This window comes from Haliotis asinina, chromosome 15, assembly GCF_037392515.1.
Source record: "Haliotis asinina isolate JCU_RB_2024 chromosome 15, JCU_Hal_asi_v2, whole genome shotgun sequence".
NCBI lineage: Eukaryota > Metazoa > Mollusca > Gastropoda > Lepetellida > Haliotidae > Haliotis > Haliotis asinina.
Window position 1 is genome coordinate 34,889,335 of NC_090294.1, and position 23,128 is coordinate 34,912,462.

The 23,128-nt window shown below is 40.5% G+C and overlaps 1 protein-coding gene across 1 annotated transcript in view; it reads right to left on the reverse strand.

Moving 5' to 3' along the window:
* Window positions 1-1,703: 1,703 nt before the first annotated feature.
* Window positions 1,704-23,128, reverse strand: part of LOC137265261 (homeobox protein Nkx-2.3-like) — a 54,699-nt gene continuing 33,274 nt past the window's right edge. The window contains exons 2-4 of the mRNA XM_067800616.1: window positions 19,651-20,094; window positions 17,600-18,361; window positions 1,704-2,959 (exon numbers count right to left, since the gene is read on the reverse strand). Coding sequence (XP_067656717.1) covers window positions 2,388-2,959; window positions 17,600-17,945 — 918 coding nt within the window. The 5' untranslated portion in view covers window positions 17,946-18,361; window positions 19,651-20,094 and the 3' untranslated portion in view covers window positions 1,704-2,387. The remainder of the gene's footprint in view (window positions 2,960-17,599; window positions 18,362-19,650; window positions 20,095-23,128) is intronic.

The window sequence follows — 23,128 nt, forward strand, 5'->3', positions numbered from 1 at the left end:
TGATATATTTTGTAAAAAATAATACATAACAGATTGGAGCCCTTTGTACTGTCCGCCTATACAGACTAGTGTATACGAAAGATAGAGATACTATAATTTATCTAGCTCAGCCTTGGATACAATATGGATGCATCACCACTTTCTTCACAGCTAAAGTCTGTCTGTATTAGTATACGCTCGTACCGCGTGTGCTTTTATTGTGTCGTGAATAACAAGAGCCGAAGAGCCAGTGATGTGTACAAAGGCCTAGCTGGGCCAAATCTGACTTATCATTTTGGCGTGCACATATTCGTGTTTTGACGCATTCTCGTGAGAAAAGCATCCGCTGACTGTGACCGTATTCGCCTGTGGCTGGCCCCTCAACCAGGGTTTTTCTTCACGCGTCCTTTCAATGACTCCACGAGTCCTAGCTAACGGTTAAACCGGATTGTGGACTTTGACCCGGTGTCCTTGTCCAGCGTTATGATCTGTAATAAACAGACAGCATACGGAACTCGAGCTGTCACGCCCTGTGCCCGACTGATACTAGTATATGTTCCATATATATTCTGTTTCTGTCTACCACCGTATCCAGTGAGTTGCATTACAGGCAAGCTGATTCCCAGGAGTACCGCGTGTTCGCGCGTGTTTGATGTTCATGCACGAGTATTATTTCATGTTTCGCTTTAAGAAAGAAATGTTCAAGTCACGCCACACTGAACCTGCTAACACACTGCTATGTTGAGCCTACTAACACACTGCTATGTTGAGCCTACTAACACAGTGCTATGTTGAATCTACTAACAATGCTATATTGAACCTACAAACACAATTCTATATTGAACCTTCGAGCACAACATCATATTCAATAACGTTATATTTAACATACCAACACACCACCATATTGCCCTTACTAGCATAACGCCATAATCAACCTGCTAACATAACGCCGTATTGAACCTACTACCAGAAAACCATATTCAATATACCAGTACAACGTTATATTGATCCTGCTGCACACTGAACCTTAGATTGAACCTACTAGCATGACGTCATACTGAACTGTTAACACAACGCCATACAGGACCTACCAAAACAACACCGTACTGAACGTGCTAACATGACGCCATACAGGATCTACCAAAACAACACCGTACTGAACGTGCTAACACGACGCCATACAGGACCTACCAAAACAACACCGTACTGAACGTGCTAACATGACGCCATACAGGACCTACCAAAACAACACCGTACTGAACCTGTTAACACAACGCCATACAGGACCTACCAAAACAACACTGTACTGAACGTGCTAACATGACGCCATACAGGACCTACCAAAACAACACCGTACTGAACCTGTTAACACAACGCCATACAGGACCTACCAAAACAACACCGTACTGAACGTGCTAACATGACGCCATATTGGACCTACTAACAAAGCCATATTGAACGTAGTGACAAAACTATATTCAGCTACTACCACAGAGCGTTATCTACCTACTGATATCGAGTTTACTTACATAAGGTTATGTCGACCGACTATTCTCAGACTAAAGGAAAGTAGTCGTAAAGTGCAAAAGAAATTATCAGCCGATATGTAACTGACTTTTACTAAGAATCTACCGTATTTTCGAGCAATGTTTCTGTATTTGACCGATTGTCAAACGTCGCTGTTCATTGATCACACGGGCAGAATAGGTGTCACAAACACACGCTTGATAAATAAACATTTATTCGGATGAGATGATAATGAGCTATAATACACAAACATGTACATCTTATTCACACATTGTGAAACGAGTCAACGCTGTTCTCACTGACTGGTGAAAGTACTTTAGAATTAGTTTCAAGATAGAAATACCCTGTAGTTGCTACTGAGATCTAAACAGCTAACGCGTACATCACAAGTAGACGTCGTTCTAAGTTGTCTAGTGGTCTCGTGTAGCGTTGACCAGTCTGATGGTCGTAGACAGTAGACCATGAACCAACTGATTACAGACGTAACGCCGCCTTTACACAGACATACATGATAACGTGCTATATCTGGAGTATCTGGCAGTTCATCAGAGGACACTTCTCTTAAAGACAAATTTGCCCGTTGGAGCGACAAATCCGGGTCCCCTTGGCGTATCTGCGTTCGTAATCGACGGCGTCCGGAAATGGATTCAAGGATCCGAGTGTCGAACAGTCCTATCGAGGGTGCTGATTGTCTGCGATGTCTCGGCCCGAAGTGCCAGACCCGAGCTTTACACTCCATCACAAAGGCGCTGTATGGAGTTTATGTACAATTGTGCAGTCAAAGAATCATCGGGCTGGATTCAAGCTTTGAATTACCTGAGAAGGTAATGACACCTTAGAGTGCCATATAATGAGTCATTACTTTTGAGACGATCCCGTCCCTACCACGCCCTAATGCCTTGGTGTATTGGCTGCTGGACATATCCGTTCTGTTGTATTTGGTTGACCTGGGCCATGTGATTGGGGACCGTATTATAACTGGGTGATGAATAGGCAAATGGATTAACATTGTACGGAGCAGAATAGGGAGGGGTCATATTTTGTCCCATGCACGGCTTTCCATCCCTTACAAGTACTGGCACTGCAACCCGCCTTGGGGGTTGCATGGCTGACAGTTCCAAACTTTTATCTTGTCGTTGTCTTTTGCATTTGTATCGTCTGTTCTGAAACCAGATTTTAACTTGGGTTGATGTAAGTTTCAACATGGAAGCTAACTGTTCCCGTTCCGGTGCGGAGAGATACCTTTGCTGTTTGAACCGTCGTTCCAGCTCGTACACTTGCGCCTGGGAAAATAGCACCCGTGGTTTTCTCTTTTGTCTTTGTTTCAGAAGTTGACATTCTCCTGAAGAGTCGGAGCTTGTTGAGGGGGTCTTCGTCTTCTCCCCCTCGGGGCGTGGGGGACTGGAGGCCGTGGCAGGGGAGCCGGACTGCGTCACGACACACGGCAGGGTCGCTGTAAGCAGAAAGACGCCCATGTTAGTTACAGTTGCCAGAATACTAGGATACCTTTTCTACATCCATTATCTATGTGTTTTGGAAATGTCGGGGTGTTTTACAAAGGCAGCAGCTACATCACGTACGATGCAAAAGTACCAACACTATCAGCATCAGTACCATCTACAACCATGCTGTCTTTGATACATCACCAGAGTAGACATGAACACCACTACCATCCACTGACAACAATAACCTGATTTAAGTTATAACTCCATCATTTCCAACCTGCAAGACCAACACAAACTAACCATCGTCTCCACCTCCATTTTTTCTATCTTCGGGATACACCATCACGACATCGACAGCACCACCATTATACCAACCACCATTGCCACTTTCAAAGTCTCATAATTTTCGTAAGTGTATGTGTGAGAGAGGCCACCCTCGCTGCTGTGGCTGATGTATATGATGTGATCACAGTGACGCCCCTCCCAGCGTCAGCAGCAGTCGTACACAAAACGTTGTCCCCACATGTCGTTCCCTAGCTTATGTAAACCACGCGTTATAATTACTCCTCGCAGTCAAAGCGGAAGTACACCCAATAAAGCGTGGAATTGTGAGAGATACTCAACACAGAACGCTCAATTTAATAGATTCTCTATCATTTTTACACCTGCTTCTCAGAAAGAAGTGTAAATGTTTTACCAAGTATATTTCAATGAGATGCATGAGAACAGACGGGCCTATGCGAACCTACGTAATAGGATATAGCGGAAACGGAAATCGGTTCATTAGCCCTTTCGAGTCTCACCTCGCCCCTTTACCATGACGAAAACATGATAAGGAATATTGCCACCACTGTAGTGGAAACTGGGCAGCGACAAAACACAGATAACACATCTCCGTTGACGTATGAGGTCAGAGGTCATTTTTTGGCAATACGTAATAAATCGCCCTGCGTTATAACAACATCGCGACGTGGGCGCACACACATGCGTATTCTTTTGTGTTTGAGACAGCAACGGTGCATATAAAATGGGCGACAACTGCAAAGTGACAGAGATGACAAACGTTCAGTGTAACATCACATGACAATTCTGGCGCTGTCGATCTTGAACATCGAAACTTTAAAAAGTTACTGCGAGCTAGTCCATGGAGGTTATGGGTAGGAAGGATTCCATTTCACGTGTATATTTAACACCGCTTGTAATCAGGGAAGTGTGTGAGATAGGTGTCATGCTTCCTAACTTTGCATTGCGACATGCACTGAAACACGCTATATGCACTGGTTACTGGCATCTACGCAGGCCGACTAAATGACCAGTGCTGAAACATACTACAGAATTCTTGTAGTACTACATCCAATCAGTTGATCAGCTGCTCATAGCGCCGATTCCTGCGCATATCGAATTGTCGAAATCAGGAAACCTGTTTATTCCCGACGTAGAATTAACGAACCCACGAGGGGGCAGTTTCATTCTATTTCTGGAATGTACAGATTCGAGTGATTTCTCCAACTTATTTTACGTCGTGGTTCATATATACATTCGGAAATTTTTAACTGAGACCAAAGACATTCGTTTTACTACTTAAAGCGCATATTTTGATTGGCCAATGAATTCCTGGTTCAGAATTAACCACAATGGCGTGACGTCATGACGATGGTACCATTGGTTACCGCTCACATTGTGTTAGTGCGACATCCGGGTTAACCTTACATCGACAGTTGACACACAGAATCATACAAGAAGTCGGGCTGGACATGTTACGTGACACAGACGATGTTTCAGTGAAGCTGTCGCCTGGGTTTAGCCTTCTCTATATTTGGTACATTTTAATGAAAACGGATCGGGTACTTGAAATACGAAATTACTAGACAATTACACTACAGAGATACAATTAAGTGCGCTCTGACAACGTTCACTAACGTCCGAAACGGAGATTAGCACCATTGTAAGCCAATAGCTTCCGGAAACAGACGGTTGTCAATACAAGGGCAACGCCTATATTTATGTTTGAAATAGAAACAAAAGGGCAAATTTGTGTTTATGAATTATATCTTTCGGACAGACATACATTTCGACGTAATTAAAAAATTCTAATGAAACATAACCGCTTTGTTAGTCGTATATTTCATAGTATTAGTATTGTTGCTGTTCCTGTTTCTGCTGTTGTTGTTGCTATTTTTTTAGGGTGGGGTGGGTGTAGGGGAAGTCAAAGACAAACGATAAGTCAGCACCGAAATAATGCTTATGCATGGTTTTAGAATTTCATAGTTAGTTTGGTTCAAAACCTGAAAAACAATTCTCAGAAAGCAAAGCTAGTGATCGTAATCTGACTATTCAAAATCAACAAATTTGACCTTTGCGGTCACTTAAACATGGAGAAGTCACGTGGCAGCAAATGCATTTTATCGTACCCCTAGCTGTCTTCACCGAACACACACACACACACACACACACACACACACACACACACACACACACACACACACACACACACACACACACACACACACACACACACACACACACACACACACAGAGACTCGGCTGACTCCGAGGGCGAGTGTGTTCAAGCTGAAACTGGTCCATCCTGACTAATACATCTGTTAACCGACATCAACATACTGAGTAAGTGAGTAAGCTGGGTTTTACGCCGCCTATAGAAATATTTCCACAGTATCATCAGAAACGTACATCACACATTGAACCATTGTGGGGAATCGAATCGAGGTCCACAGCGTGCCAAGCTAACGCTTTAACCACTAGGCTACCCCGTCGCTCCTATCAACAAAGTCAAAGCTTACTGCATGCTGTAGGTGTGACAGTGGATCACGGCATGTGCATTTCCCGCCTGAACCTAGTACTTTCGGTATTAACAATGAAATGTTTGAAAAAACTTCCAACTTTTGGTTCAAAGTGACCTCGAGTTCAGCACATCCAGCCAGTTGGGATATGTGAAAGTTATAAAGTCGACAGCAGTGCGGTAAGGCTTCTAAGCGTGGTGTGTACTCCTACCCCAGGTATCCATACACTACTGCGTCATAGCACGGATCTGATATAATTGGTCAGTCTAACTCAATCTTTCTTTCTTCATTTCAGTAGTGTGTGCATACAGGTACGGTTAAACGGGTGAAAATCCATAATATCACTCACACGTAAGTCAGAAAACACTGTCTCTTGAATGAATGAACCACTGTAACTAAGAATGGGTAGGAAGAGGGCGGAACTAATACCCTTAGGTTAGGACATATTGCAAGGTCAGTTGTAAGATTATTAAAGAATAAGTGTTGGAATATTATTAGAGATTAACTATCATGGAAGTAAATTAAAACGCCAGAAAATATCAGTTTTAAACGTGTGTCAGATCCTTCCATTATGCGTTTAGACAGAAATACTATTATAACATAGGGCCAAGTGTTAGCATGTGTGATCTGACGGTCTCACCCATCACCGCACTACAAAAGCACCTTAACGCCCTAACATCCGACTCACTATTGACTAACACAATCGTGGCCTGAACATGTTTATACTGGACAGTATGTTGTGCTGGTATGGACAGATTTAAAAAGAGATTCGTGGTTTCCCGTTTACGAAACACTGCATAAACCGCAACCTATTCATTTCCCCATGAGAAATATTTCAGCTATTGGTTGTTTTGAAGGTTTGCCTGTGTCTGCCATCTCCAGGCTGGTGACCGTATCCTGACCACTGTCCGGCGGATGACGACGGTGCGATGCCGTGCCACACAACCCCGCCACAAGCGTTGACCCAGTGAATCACTACCGACATACACACACACATTGATAGGAAACCATGTATTGTTGATAACTCACTGTGCACTAAGACAATGTCTAGGTATATATCCTGTCAGAAGATCAGCATATGCTTACAATCTTCCTGTCAGAAGATCAGCATATGCTTACAATCTTCCTGTCAGAAGATGGTCAGTAATTGATGTGAGATGTCAATAATGAACTGTGTAAATATCACATACCAGCGCTGAGTTGCAGTGACAACCATACATGAATCAGTTTGAAGTGGCAACCATACATAAATCAGGTTGTAGATTGCAGTGACAACCATACATGAACCAGTTTGAAGTGACAACCATACATAAATCAGGTTGTAGGTTGCAGTGACAATTCATGAATCAGGTTGTAGATTGCAGTGAAAACCATACATGAATCAGTTTGAAGTGACGACCATACATAAATCAGGTTGTAGGTTGCAGTGACAACATTCATGAATCAGGTTGTAGATTGCAGTGAAAACCATACATGAATCAGGTTGAAGTGACAACCATACATGAATCAGGTTGTAGATTGCAGTGAAAACCATACATGAATCAGGTTGAAGTGACAACCATACATGAATCAGGTTGAAGTGACAACCATACCTGAATCAGGTTGAAGTGACAACCATACATGAATCAGGTTGTAGGTTGCGGTGACAACCATACAGGAATCAGGTGGTTGGCAGTTACAGCCATGCATGACACAGGTTGTAAGTTGTAGTTACAACCATACATAAATCAGGTTGTAGTTACAACGATACACGAATTAGTCCGTAGGTTGCAGTTATAACGATACTTGTATCAAGTTGTAGGTTGCAGTTATAACGATACTTGTATCAAGTTGTAGGTTGCAGTTATAACGATACTTGTATCAAGTTGTAGGTTGCAGTAACATCTATGCAAGTATCAAGTTGTAGGTTGCAGCTATGATGATGTGTGTATATCAAGTTCACTAGTGACGCTAACAGCAGCGACTTTACATTTAGCACACTGCTGCGATCAAACTACAGAGAAAGAATGCAGTAGGATAACAAGGTTTAGCATAGTTCCCATCACAAACGCAAACATTGCAACAGAACATATCCGTGGTTTAACGTCCATGGTCAGAACTATAAACGTGGGAAGTCACTCACTCTTCCTCTACGTGGATACGCACAGCTATGTACCAGTGTAAGGCTGCATAAAAAAAGATATGTAATGTTTCTTACATTTTTTTTCAAAGAGACGAGGGCAGTTGGACTTTTCTTTAAATTTTTTATGTGAAAAGTGACGAGGGAGGGACACATTTCTCTCAGAAATACGGCCTGGAACATGCAGCATGTGTTAATGAATGTGTTGTCGATTAAGTCACACTCGTTCTTACAGACACTCATTCTATAGTGGACAGAACAGATGATCGGGACGCAGCAAAGTCAAAATTATTATTTTTTAATGGCAATAAAATGTTGTTACGTGCACAAATAAAGTGACGCGCCGATGCCAGAGAAACGTTTCACTTTTTATTCAGCCTAACATGTCCTTCAAATTGTAATCGATGTATTGAGAGGAGTAAATGAAACACAATGAACATGGCCTGTCCCAGCATATATGAGAAGGTGTTCTCTGTTACATCGATATGCTGTGATGATTTAGTAATTCACACTTGTCACTCCATCGTCACACTTCAGCTGGTAAATTAAGCAGGCATTTTAGCCTTTTCATTTTATTCTTTGCAAAACAGACCTAGCGATGATTAGAACTGGTAGGCTCCAATACATTTCTGTTTTCATGAAATATAAACAAAACAGACTTAAAGAACTACATGAATTATTTCAGACGTTTTTCTCCGTGGGTGTATTTTAGCGGGACATGAGCGGAAGCAACGGTTACATGTGAACATGATCTCATAACTGTATTGTTAAAGAAACAGAAAGGAATTACACTTTTCAAATTTGATAACATTTAAGCTGTTCATATCATAAACTCCCACGCTTACAAATGGCTTCCCTAATTAGGAAAATGTATTGCAGGACATATTACCCCGGGAGATGAATAACGTTCTTGAATCATGAAACACATTAATTTGCTGGGCCGGATATTATATAATGTAACCCGTCGGCAAGAGTGTCAGAAACTGACTATTCAAGAGCAATTATACATTGTTTGGAATGACTCGCAATATTCCTATCTGCTGGCCTCCGTTTCCTCAATGTACATTCATCTACATACATGCACAATGAAGCCTCAATTATGTTTTTCACAACTCGGATATGTAATGTATGTTATTTGATTCATGGAAATTCCATCATAACACTGGACAAATTCGGTTAATACTAAACTACAACTACAATTATTTTATTGTTTAAATTGTTGTCGCATAAGAGCGGTGTATCGGCTACTGCTGACGCAAGGTGTAAATACAGACAGGCAGCAGAAACAACGAGAAACTCCAGAGGATGCCGCTGATCACAATCCGCTCCAATGTGAAGTTACAACCCTTGCGTCCATGTTTACGGGAGAAACCACAAACCAACAAAAGTGAAACCGTTCGGATTTTCCGAAAACGAAAATGCGGTGTTTGATGGTTTCTTCCTTGTCCGCGGTTTTAGGCGTGTGCAAACTCTGACTCCCCCTCCCCGCCCCCGACCCTCATCCCACCAGTCGCTTTGTACTTTACGATGTTTAATACAATACCCTTCTCGCGGATCGTATACGGGCGTATTAACATTTGAAATTGTTCTGATGTCGAATAGTGAAATTTCGTCCAGTACAATCGTTGAGTATATTCCATAGACACGTTGCGATATTTTGTGCATTGTACTGAGACAACAATTGACTGATTATTTGCTAGAAAAGTGCTAAACAAAGCCAAGTTTTGAAAAGAACGCTTTGTCGTCACGATGCGACCACACAACATAGGGCTTTCCTAACATTTACATAAGATCAGGTCAAGTCGACGGATCCATTACTGTAAAGTGGTTGTAAAGGTAATCCAAGCCCCTAATCTCTGATTGAACGGGTTGGACATCCACTTGAAGGATTACTCCGGCTTGTACTGTCTTGTCTTAGGGGGTGCCTACCCGGAGTATCTAGCGGTTGCCGGGCCGGCCTCTGTGAACATCAAACATCGTGACATGGCACTTAAAGGGTTCAATTAGAACCACATCGTGTTAAGGACTCACACAATAATGCTAATGTAGATAAAGTCGTCTTAACTCGGGGGATATATATTTTACGGGGTACAAACAAAAGTTTTGTTGGGCGACATCGACATTTGATACAAGTATGAGCAAAACCCATAGAAGGTCGTCATTGTCTCTATACAGGGCTGAAGATGAGTGTAATTCACTGGCAGTAATTCAGGCAAATAGCGACTTTTGATATATATGTGGAAAGGGTGTGGTAATAACATTGTCGGTGATGCCCACGTCAGGTCGTATTAATAGCGAACCAACGGAAATCAGTTCAACAGATCGGGCTTTGGACGTTGTGGACGTTAGAATGACACCCATCATCATCATCATCATCATCATTCCCCCGGGGGCGGTGGGGTAGCCTAGTGGTTAAAGCATTCGATCGTCACGCCGAAGACCCGGGTTCGATTCCCCACATGGGTACAACGTGTGAGGCCCATTTTCTGGTGTCCCCCGCCGTGATATCGCTGGAATATTGCTAAAAGCGGCGTAAAACCAAACTCACTCACTCACTCACTCATTCCCCCGTGCCCAACCCTAATTCACGAGTCCATACATCCCAGTCTCCAAGAACGGATAATATCCCAACGGGACAAAATCCGACCCCGACAAAATCCCATAGGACAAAATTTCTTTGGACAAAATCAAACATCATTTGTCCTATCCTCGTGTCCAATACTTCATTCCCCCTTTTCAAGGTGTTACCAAGCACGTGATTTATCTGGTGATTATCCCTCTACTCAAAGGGTTATTTGCACGTGAAACGTTTATTTGTAAATCACTTGACTTGTGAAATTGACAAGAGTGCTGACACATAGGCGGCGCTGTGTAATGTCGATTTCAATTATGGGAAGCAAGTGTCCCAAGTCATGTGATTTAATTATGACAATATCCTAAAAGTATCTGATACATAGTTCCAAATTAGAATTTAAGCATGACTATGCTGATGTAGATTGAAACAGAACCGCCCATTCGTGAAAAATATACCACATAAATTTGAACTATCTTTAAAACATTATCAGTGGCTTGCTAACTGAAAAATACTTCCAGTTCCCAGTGCCTGCCCGTCCGTACAGCGGACATTCCAAGTCGTAACATTTATCAAACTGTTTAATACTGTATATACTAGAGGTTAGTTTGATGAATTGAGGTTATATAGGATACTAGATACCACTCGAAAGCAGAAGTTATCTCAAAAATATATTAAATTTGGCCACCTCGCGCACTGTCGATTTCGCGGGCACGATAACCCTGTGGTATCCCACGATTGTTATCAACAGAACTGTCAGAATCATAAACGAACTTACGATGGGTTTACGTCGCTGTAGACTCTCACGCTGGTGACCAGGGGTGTTATCAGGAGCGGAAACGCTTATAGTTCGGCGATACACTAAAAACTTACAATAGTGGCAAATACGTGTAAATTATAGTACTGTTATAATTCTTTCTAAACAGGTTCAGTAAGCAAGGCATTCGATTTATCGCCCAACGACACAAATGTCTGTCCAACAGAGATTGAAATTATGTCATTGTGTCAGTCATTCAGTTTAGAACTTTATAAATGCAATTATTTAAATTAATTAATATAGATAGTAGAATTTAATTTGTACATTTCTTCTAAACCGTGCCAGAATAGCCGTGGCATCCCGTCATTGCCCAACACTTTTTACTCTAGCACCAGCGCCAAACGTTTCTCATAAAATCAAGAGTAAAAGTTTCTGATGGTTTTATTGCATGTTGTGCTTGTTAAGGCGTAATTGAAACGTTTTTAAACTTCAGTTATAATTTAAACGTTTTACTTCTAAACAAGGTAGACACGGCATGTATCTAAATTGGGACAGTGCTCAATGTGATTAGGGAGACGAAAACATAATGAAGCGCCCCTGTACTCAATAAGCGGCATAACTGGAGGTTGTGTTGAATGATTGATACCTCAGCAGATGATAGCATAACCATGTACTGAAATATCTATCTGTTAATTATAATCAGGTTGACAAGGACACTTCCGAGGCTATTAAACTGGCAGTTAGTTAGCCACAACGTCCATTGATCGTCTGTTTACTTTAAGGGGCAATAATAATTTTTAAAAAAATAATTTCACTTATAGAAATTTTCATTTGATGCATTAATAGTACACCCGTACCCGTATGTTGTTTCAATCAGAGGTTTACAGAAATGTGGGTTTAAGTAGGTTTTGATTCACAAAGTTAGAAACTAAATGAGTACCGTTGATTGCTGACCATTTGTGTGTGGAAAAAATCTCTGTGCGCAGGTAAGTCAAATAGGGTAATTTGTGCTTAATTATCACATTTCCTTGTGCATAGCTCTACTACACAGAGGCAGACAGGAAACCACACAATAGTACTGACACGTGTTCATTTTATGTCGATTTCACCTCACTGACAGGGATGTCCGTGTTGGAGACTTCAACAGGTAGCTATTTCAGAACAGATATAATATACCGGTCATTGTAATGAATATAAAATCATGTACTGGTATACTCCGTATCGGTTCAGTTAATGTATATTGACCATCAGCTATCAATATCGCAAACAACGACGGTGCATATAGATATGTATTTCTCGTGTCGATTACATCAGTCATGCACATATCACACTTGTCAGTCATAAACCCAAACTTCGTCCATCCTAATCAAATCCATGGCTGTACTTCTAAGATGTGAACACTTCCTCAGCATAAAGACGAAAGAAATATTCTAAACTACTTTCTATATTAACGCTGGATATTTTTCACGGAAGTTAAAAGCTGTTCCCAATTTCGGCGTAGCTATCCATCAAATTAAGTAGGAAAAGCGATCAAAATAAGATCATAATTGCTGATCCGTTTCTCGTGTAAGTTGCAAAGCTCCCAGCCATAAAAATGCGCCAACTAACCCATGATGGAAGAACATACGGCACCAATTTCTTTCTGCTTCCAACTTTAATGGGATGACATATAGCTTACTCTTCCAGAATGTAACTCGGTGCAAACCTGATTGGAGGAACGTTGACGTTGACTTGGGGTCTCCAGGGGAAGAGGGCTGTCTCGGGGGTGAAATGGTTTTGAAGTTTTATTTTAAAAAGTTATGCGGGATGAATGAGTGTATTCACCAGGGGATGTTCATATTAAACACATATCGTTGTTTTCAGTTTGAATATTAGTATTAAAAATATATATATTCTTAAATATTCTTAATATGTCGAAACGAATTTTCGATCACTTTTAACCACACGGAAAGGAATATGACATGGGATGCGAATGTGGGATCGGAAGAGTAGCTTTGGTCTTGTAATGGGGAATTCAGTGTCAGTATAAGGTAACCAGTAAACCAGTGGATAGTTGATTTGAACAATTAATTTTACACGATTTGCGCCCCCAAGTTAACACATCATTTATTGCCTGTTAGTAGTAATATCCAAAGTGACATATGATTTGAAAAACATAACAACACATATATCTACATTATATTGTTGTTAAAGTACCAAACCTTTATACACTGCCAACATTATGCAGTTCTCACACAATGCCATGGGTAATTAAAGTATTTCACGGCCATATGGATGCCTTTCGAAATGCCGATCATTTAAATGACCATGAACGTGTCAAAGACAGATATCAGCCAACAGTAGCTGGTTAAAACCTCATTCCTTGGTTAAAACCTCATTCCTAAAACTTTTTTTCAACTTGCATGTGGGGACTAGTTGTTTTAACTCGTGTCACTTTCAGAGTTTTGTCTCAACAATTAGCAATGTCTTATTTCAAAGTGGCTCTGTATTTAATCCACACATGTCTGCATGTTAACGTATGTGTACTTTACTTGCAGACACTTACAACACCTCACTGCTATCGTTAAACATTTTAGGCAATAAGTTAAAGTATTTTTAATATCAGTTTAATGAAACAAAATAAATAAAACAGCACGTTTTATATCTAACGCTGAATTATAACACGTATCATGTTTGCATTCAAAATATTCAAAACATAGTCCTGCTTCATAGACGAACAAATATTTCGGCGTCGAAATTTCGATATTTACTGTTATTTACTATTTACTAGCAATACATGACTAGCTGATTAGTAACCTGAACTTAATAAATAAACTATGAAATAGTCCAAAACGAACAAGGATGTCCGAATCTGTATTTGTTTTGTAAGAACAGTGAAGGACAGACGTTTACACAGTAATTCACATTGTATTTACAAGTTTGATATATACAAAACTACGGCGGTTTCACCCTTTCAAAATTCCTACCATTTGCATGCTTGTGTCTGGTGAAACGATCACCGCTGTACTTAAATGCCACACACGTCCTAATGTAAATTACTGCAAGTGCGTGTTGCACGTGAAGCACGCGCGCTCGGCGAAAATTAGAAGAGTTGGGCTGTACCTCACGATTACAATTTCTTGAAGAATTCAACTAAATTAAACGTTCGATACTTTTTCACTCGTTTACATTAATATGTTGTATTTATTGTTATGACAAATATGTTTTCCTTTAGTTGAAATAGTATGCGAGTGGGAATAGAGTTGTCATATATAATTATTAAATGACAGAGGTGAACCAGATATTTACTTTATCCTTCTCGTATTCTTTAACCTCTAAATTGCAAGAAGGAAATAAGAAACAAATGAAGAGAAGGTAGACATCAGGTCTACCGTAGAAATGATATACATGTATGATATCTGAATAATATATACAATATCAATTTAAATTAGCACGCTTATAATTTGTCTCCAGTTTGTATGTATCGCGTATGTTTTGCATCACAGATTTATTGAAATGAACAATATAATGTAATTGAGAGAAAGAGAGAGGAAAAGAGTTAGTTGTAGAGAGATAGAGAGAACGCAGCAAATGAATTTTTCCAGGTGAATGGAAATGTGCAATACAGTCTAACATCATATATCAACAAGTATCGTTCTCGACGAACACACACACACACTAAGAGAGAGAGAGAGAGAGAGAGAGAGAGAGAGAGATAAATATGTACTGTTTGCAATCGATAATTACCTAACTCTTCTCCAACAAGAATTCTTACTCTCTGGATTCTAAATTTGAAACAGGCGTTTCCGAAAGGAAAATAGATTTTGAAGTGTCCTCTAAATGAAGGAAGACCCAGGCCATGCCAAAATCTAACATTTGTCAATGATCTCTGACAATTCTAGACTAGGACAATACAGCAAAGGATATGATCCATGATGACTTAAGCAGTATATATCGGCCAATTGTTTCCTTGTAAACGACAAAAGGAAAACGCATCTCATTTGAACGTTTATATCGGAAGGTGGTGTGATATTCCGTCAGTGTGGATCTGCGCTACAATCTCTCTTTATTAGTCTGGGATAGTATTCAGGGAGCGTTTTTATTAAAATATTTTTTGGGTAAAAATATGAATGATCAGTTATTTCAATCACAAAAAACACAAAGGATACTTTTGCAGATGCAATTACATTTCCAGTCTAATCACGTCACACATGCGCTCATGTAGACCGAAAAACACGGAAGTTAAAATGGTTTAAAGTTTTCGAAACTGGCTGGTGTCACCACATCCTTGCCAAGATTTGGTTAAAGGGTATATAGTCGTTATACCATCAAATGACAGGACGGATAAGACAAGAAGACACAATGAATCCTGCTAAGTTAGGCGCTGTGCGGATGGTGGTCTTTGCAAGCAATAAGTCACGATAAGTAGTCAAGAAGCCCATTGCTTCATCACTATCATCGGCGGATCTGTGTATTATAAATTAATGAACAGATCCTTAGGGGCTATAAACCATGACAGGAATAATAATCAAGCCGTGGCATGGGGGACCGCCCAATTTAGATCTACCGACTCAGGAAGGGAGTGATGTGGGTAGGAAACCCTGCCCCAGTCTTCGGCTGCTGACGAGTATTCCTTGTGGACATTCATTAAGTACTAGCCGGGTTACGAAGGGGGGTATTATTATGAATTTGGCTAATTGGATTGTTGATAGAGGAAAATACACATTGGGGTTATGGCTCCTCCGAAAACCTTACATATCATTCGTGGAATCCGTTTAGTACGGATAATGGCGCGAACAGGTTTTGTGTCGTCTGCGTCCCGGGGAGCAGACGATAGTTCTAACAGCTTTGTATATAAACTTAGTCTCTGGGTGGCAGAAAGGCAGAGAGGGGTTCGTTCCATACACAGACGATATGTTGAGAATATAATTGTAGGATAAGAACGATCAGTCCGTTTGAAGTTTCTTCATCAGATAGTTCCTTCATTTTTGGCCCAGAGAAGCGATAGTCATCCAGATACTGGGTCGTCTGCTATTTTTCAAGAGCTACCTTCTATTGCCTTCGCCGGAGAAGCAAATTAAATTTCATTTCATAGCGTCGGAGAGCGTGTGTTTTCCCAAGGGTGTGAAAAGGAACTAAATGACATATGGAAATATTGTTTGCAGTTAATGAGATGAAGTCAGTGTAAACAAGATATGCAAGAACCTGCTCAAATTTTCTTGTCTTTTTTTCCTTTCTGTTTTCAATCTTATTTTTTTTATCTCCTTTCGCGGTATAGGATTCCTGGCAGTCGGTTGTAAAACGTAATTGTGTGCAAACTGAATAAAGGGATTCTCGGTTTAGTTTTTAACAAATATTTGTAGGAAGTTTATATCTGTTTTTAATTAGACTATATAATATTATTTTGAGGTGATCTAGCATTCATAAGTATTAATGTTTAACATCACAAGGGCACAAGGACATTGTTTTCGATGATTTCGGAAATGGTTAACTATTCGCGTGTCAAAAATTGTAGGGTACAATGATTTGGTGTGAAAAAATGTTGAAGAGGAAGGCGTAACTAACGCGGTAATTGTATGAATCAGATTGTTGTTAAAATATTGTTCATTCTCACTGACGTGTTAATTAGGAAGTAAGAAGTATAACGTTATGTGTTAAACAATAATTGAAACATTAGTGGAGGCACATCATCTGAGTCAAACCTGATTCCGCCGTTGTTCATAACATGACGAGCTAGCTTTTGCGCTGTTAGCTAGCAAGACAATATATGGGAGTAACTGGCTGCCATTAATAATCCTATAACATACATTTTTACAACAGGATGTTCAATGGAATATGTGAAATGCGGACATCATACTGTTACAATCACATGACCAGTTTTCTTCTTTTACGATACATTGTTGCAAATGTCTGTAAACTAACACCGAATAGTAAGTGCCGAATCGTGTGGACAAAACGGTTGCTCACCATGGACCAGGTACCCACGAGGCTTGATATACAACCGGATAATCCGTTCGGGGAGACCCCGGTGTTGGGAGGCTGATCCTGTAACATCCGTCCTGTCGATCTTCTGTAGTGAGATTAACTGGCTAGGGTGCGGAGTTTTAATGCTAAACAAAGGTACGTTAACCCGAAGTTCATCTGGTGATATGTCTGTATCTACTTAATTCCAACAGGCGACATTCCTGATGTTGAGGGTATACTCAAAGTAGTACACACAGGCAACAAACAGAACAGACAAGCATGAACCCAACTGCAGACATCTCTACCCCCTCTACCTAAGGACCTCTTCAACTCATCCAAATGAATTGAATGATATCATATGAAATGAACACATACAAGGAGATGTGGATTTCTACTAGAAGTCTCTAAGTAGAATCTTAAGTATCGCTTAGTCTCTCAAAGCCCTCTTTTACTTACGTTTTGTGTCGACGCTGTCGTCGTCGATACAGGGTGTTGGCGGGGTGTGGATGACAGTGTCGAAGTCTTTTGCTGTAGGGGGTGGCCCGGCACCCAGCGCAGTCCCGGGGGAGCCGCACGGCAGGGTGGTGTAAGTCGGCTGGATGTGATCTAGAGTTGGAGAAGCCGGACTTCCATAGATACAAGACGCGTAATTATTCATCTGTAGTTGATCGCAAGATCTTTGCGTCTCGAATGGAAAATTAGCAGTCGGCATTGGGAAATTCATTGCCTGATAGTCCAAGTGATTTTCTCCTACTCCGCTCAGCAGAGTCTTCACGGAAAAGTTAGAATAATTGGAGTACATTTTACAAAATCCAAGGAGTTGTTAGTCTTTTGGATGCACACACAGTCTCTGTGATGTTTGTAAGAGGCAACTGACGGCTCTGATATCGTGCAGGACGATCACTTATCATGAACGAATCTTGCAATGACAAACCCACGTACTCCTGGCGTCAGCCAATCAGCACGCTTCTCTCGTAGAACGGCGTGAGACCTCCTACAGTGTGTGTAAACAGCCAACAAGTCTCAAGGACTTGCTAAGTTAGTGACCATCTCATGAATATGCATGAACTCCATTTCTTGCCTCCGTTACACGCTGGCTAGATGCCTCCAGTTTGGCCAATTATTGTCGATTACGATGTTAATTATTTCTTCCTGGTATGCCTTGTCCGTATCTGCTCTGATTTTAACATTCATGGCTACCCACAAATCTTCCACATCCTAATGAGAAATATATAAAATATTTATATTTGAATATTCAAAACTTTGGTTGAATGGAAATTCAGAAACTTTCAACATAAATCCTTTGGTATTTTCTGAAATTCCCGTCGCTCTGTTTAAATATTGAACCTATCCCTGCATATAAAACTATTTCCTCGTATTATTTTAGAACAGTAAAATGTTCATATAATTACGTTTGTTATCATCATTAATATAAGTATAATTTGCACTGCACAGGGACTGTTCACAATAGTGGAAGACGAGTATTTTTCAGCAAATACTTCCTTTAATCGTAATAGTGATAAATGTATGGGGTGATATCAACATTAATATATTATCAGTGAAAACACAGACGAAACCAACAATGACCTTTATGTGATTTCAAAGTGGCGCTACTTTGTCTAAGCTGACCAGGCAGACTGTGTAATTACTCTGTCTAATGACTTTGATAAATCCGAGAGGCGCTAAGTCAGTTCCCGCAAAACCTCGCGGAGTCGGCCTCGAACACATTTCTTGATAAACCGAACAATTGAGCTCCACATACAGCCTTGTGTACCTTCCAGTGCCCATTTACCTCCCACAGAGACGGATGGTGGTTTTTCTCAACATCCCACCGTCTTTCCCCAGTCCCCTCTTCCGACGCCCAGTGTATCGTCTGCTCCCGGAACGTTTACCCATTTCATCTCCCCCTGGCCTCCTCTCATTTTCTCTCCCCTATTCCTCTCATTTCAGGCTGATTTCTTCGCTCCCTCCATACAATTGCCGTTTATCAATTGCTTAAGCATAAATCAGGCAGGTCGTCTGTTTTTCTTTGACACATTTATCACCGCCAAAAGACTTTAAATTGCTTTCCGTTACGACTTCAGTGGTCGTGGGGAGTTTTCCCTGTAGTTGTTTGCGGGATGGCACTGTGAGGAATTCGCATCTGGGATTGACTACTTTCGATGTAAGATCTTTCAGCATTTAACTTGTACGAACAATCTGTGTCACAAACATTTTGAGCAGAAGAATGCACGTTACTTGGAAATCTATGTTTGGTAACCTATCCAAATTTTTTTCACATAACTGTAATTGGACAAAAATGGTAGAAAACGAAAGAGCGATAGATGAATGAAAACTTTGATTAAAGAATAGTGGTTCATCGAGTTCATATTGTTTTCAGTTTCGTTAAAATATTTTATTGATCTTCATTTGCCTCAGAATATGTCACTGCTGGTTAGGGCCATATGGCAAAAGGGTTCATTACCCAACCTCTAAAATATGTATACAGGCAGAACATGACTTAATACCTTCTGGATGCAGAAACCTCTTTCCCGTTGGACCACCTCGCCATGATGTCTGTACGTTCTGGATGTAGAGAAGACGGTCATTTGGACCACCTCACCACCACGTCCGTACGGTCTGTATGTAGAGACCGCATCCCGTTGGACCATGACGTCAATAATACGTTTTGGGGCCTTCTTGTTTTTTTATATCCAATGAAAATTAACTTCGGTCGCACACTCAAGTTCAAATGGAAACCTACAAAATATTAGCCTTCTGAGAGAGGATTTATTCTTACCGGTAGCGAAAGTTGCAAGTGGTGAAATGAACAAAATGTAGTTTTAATATTTGATACGAAATCTGATAATTCGCAATAACAAAGAACTGGTTATCCACTGCTCTTCTAAATCAATGTAGAATATGTTGTCTTCTCCTCGCTTCTCCTATTGTCCTCGTCTTGTTATCGGCATCTGTAACCATAAATTTAAATTTTGCAAGTAAGCTGGTAGTCGGTTAAAGAAGCGAACCCATATTGACTGACTAGTTGCAGTTATTCCAACTGGGATTTATTTATCTCCTCTGTATTTCGTAGATATCATGATATTCAGTATGAAACAACGTAGTCAAAGTGAGGTACTTCAACAGAGAATAAATCCATATTACTCTTTTTTCATGCGAACAGTTTTGTATAAATGTTTAAGAGAAATCAGATTTCCATATGGTATTAACCCTGAAACTAGATTATTCTGTATCCTCCAGATCCATTTTTCGTGACAAGTTGACAGATAGACATTTGTTGTTTTTGCTGGAACAACTGAAGCGATGGCACCAATGAAGGGATCAGTTCCTGATATTGCGTGATTTCCAGCTATACTTCATCTACAGTAAGTATGTGTCATTGAAATAGTCCTTCGTCTTCAGAAGAAGAAGACCATAGGCCGAGAAGACCCGTGTGTCTTGGTTTGCCCTGTTATGCATATTAATAAAGTCATTCCTGGAAATAGAAGTACTTTCAATCATCAAATCAATATGTTACAGTCTGTATTTGAGAGTATTTCACTTTCACGGGATAACAAACTGGTGTAGGCGAGTAGACATCCGTAATTTTAAAGGAAGATGTTTATCGTGTGTTGCTGGTGTTGAAGTCTACTTAAACACTTGATCATAATGGTAATTAGACATGGACATGTAATCAGTTTCAAAACGATTATTTACAAAGTATGTACAATTTTCTTTTTTAACTTAATTCCTCAACTGACATAATACATCTTTTGAGGATCTGGAATGGGAGTACATTAAAGGCAGGGGCTCAGTTTCAGTCGCATTAACCAGAGTATCACAGCCTTTAAAATATTCATTAAGAAATGCGTACTTAAACCTACCGCACATTAGTCATTTTATCACTCAAAATGGAATCTCAAAAGTCATAATGCCCCAAACAAACACATCTTACCATCTATCGTGTAGGTAGAACGAGAGTATAGAAGTGCCACCTCGCGGTGTCTCCTCAAACTATCTACTCTCGAAGCCATAGAGCAAGACGTTTCAAGCAAGAGTCAAAAGCTCAACTTGACGTTTGGAGTGCAGACATAAGATGATGACATCAATTCAAGTAACTGCACTTTGCTTCGGCAGATCCACCAAGTGAGCCTCAGCCGTGAGAAGAGATTGATTAGGCGAAGTTTAAGAGAAGGTGAATTAAATAGGGGAAATATACTCCGGTAACTTGCTTCCCTCATTTTATACGACTGACAGTATCTGATTTGAAATATAGTCATTCTCCAAGTATACTGGATGTTGTTCAGTTTTGTAAATGTTGCAATCACGTGTAGTGTATTCACAGGCACTACACTGATATTATGAGTCGACACTGTCGGCAGACTGGCATCGAGATGTCTTATGAACTTATTTGCGTGATACATACCTTGTAGGCACACGGCATATCCTTTCATTATCATATTTACACATGAAAGTATCGCAAATAAGACCCAACACGCCTTGATATTACCGGACTTAACATACGTAACATACTCACCCACTCATACCTTACTTTCACCATCGCATTTCGTAAGTTTGTCCTTGTCACAAATTCTTGAAGAGTCAACATTACTGTTACATAAAGGCTCCTGAAACCCCAACACAACAAATGCCACTGAACCGCCAAACACAGCCAGTAGCAGCAACACTGCGCTCGCCCTGTCATCGCGGCACTACGACTAACAGAATCTTGTGACACTAAAAGTACCATGGAATCACTACACTGAAAAAACTATGGAATCCCGACACTACAAATATCCGGAATCCTGTACAGTATAAATACCATGGCACCCCAACACAGCAAATACCTGGTAATCAGGACACTACAAGGAGTTCGGAATCCCAACACTACAAATATCTCGGAATCCCTGCACTACACATATTATTGTATAATCACACTACAAATACCATGAAATCCCACCACTACAAATACCTTGCAAATTGGAATCATGGCACTACAAACACTTGGGAATCAAGTCTACTTGGGAATCCTAGCACTGGAAATATCTGGGAATCACGACAGAACAAATACCTGGGCATATATATTGATACATATACCCCAACCAAACCCGTGTGTTGAGGATGCACCACCAACAATGTTGTCGAAGCTGAACAATCGGCATCCGCGTGGTTAAAGCTCTGGGAACCATGATGGGTGACAAACCAGCCAAACCATGTTCACAGTGATGGTATCTAAGTAGGTCTTGTTAAAATCAGTGTAAAACCTAGTTCCAGTTAGATACATTGCACAACATCCAGGCCGGGAAAACCTCATTTCCGAAACAAATAGCCCCAATAGATGTGGGTCTCCCGGCAATAGTTACGGTTGCGTGAACATGGAATGTGGCTGTCCCAACTACGCTGTCATCAGATGCTAAGTGTTTTACACCCGTTACCGTATTTAACAAAACAAGACATGTTTCTTCATAACTTCATAACTTTATTCAGATTATTCAGACAGTTTTTTTATAATTGGTGTTTTAAAATATAATAAACTAACAGGTAATTCCATACCGTAATAACACCTAATAAGAAATCTTCATCTGTAAAACATAAACAAATATTCATTCCGAGTGTGTTCAAGTAACCAACAGTGCCTAGTAATGGCGACGATTAGTTGAACTCTCCTGCTATTGACTGTAACCATCAAACAACAGGTCAAAATCTCATTGAGTACACACGATTGGGAAAAAAGCCATTACCCAAGGGATACCTTCGTGAGCAGATTGGTTTTTAAGGCAAATGATAACCCAAACACCTTGGCCGAACTTCGGTTTCCTCTGTTGGACGTGTGTAAAACGTCAGATTCACTTCCGCGTCCTACCAATCCTGCTAAACGGTTCGGAAGTGGGGGGCTATGATAGCTCAATCATGTTGGAAAAGAATGCACCTAAAGTTATGTGAATATATTATTAAAGTAAAACAATCTACCCTAAATTTTATGGTTTGCGGTGAATTGCGCAGATA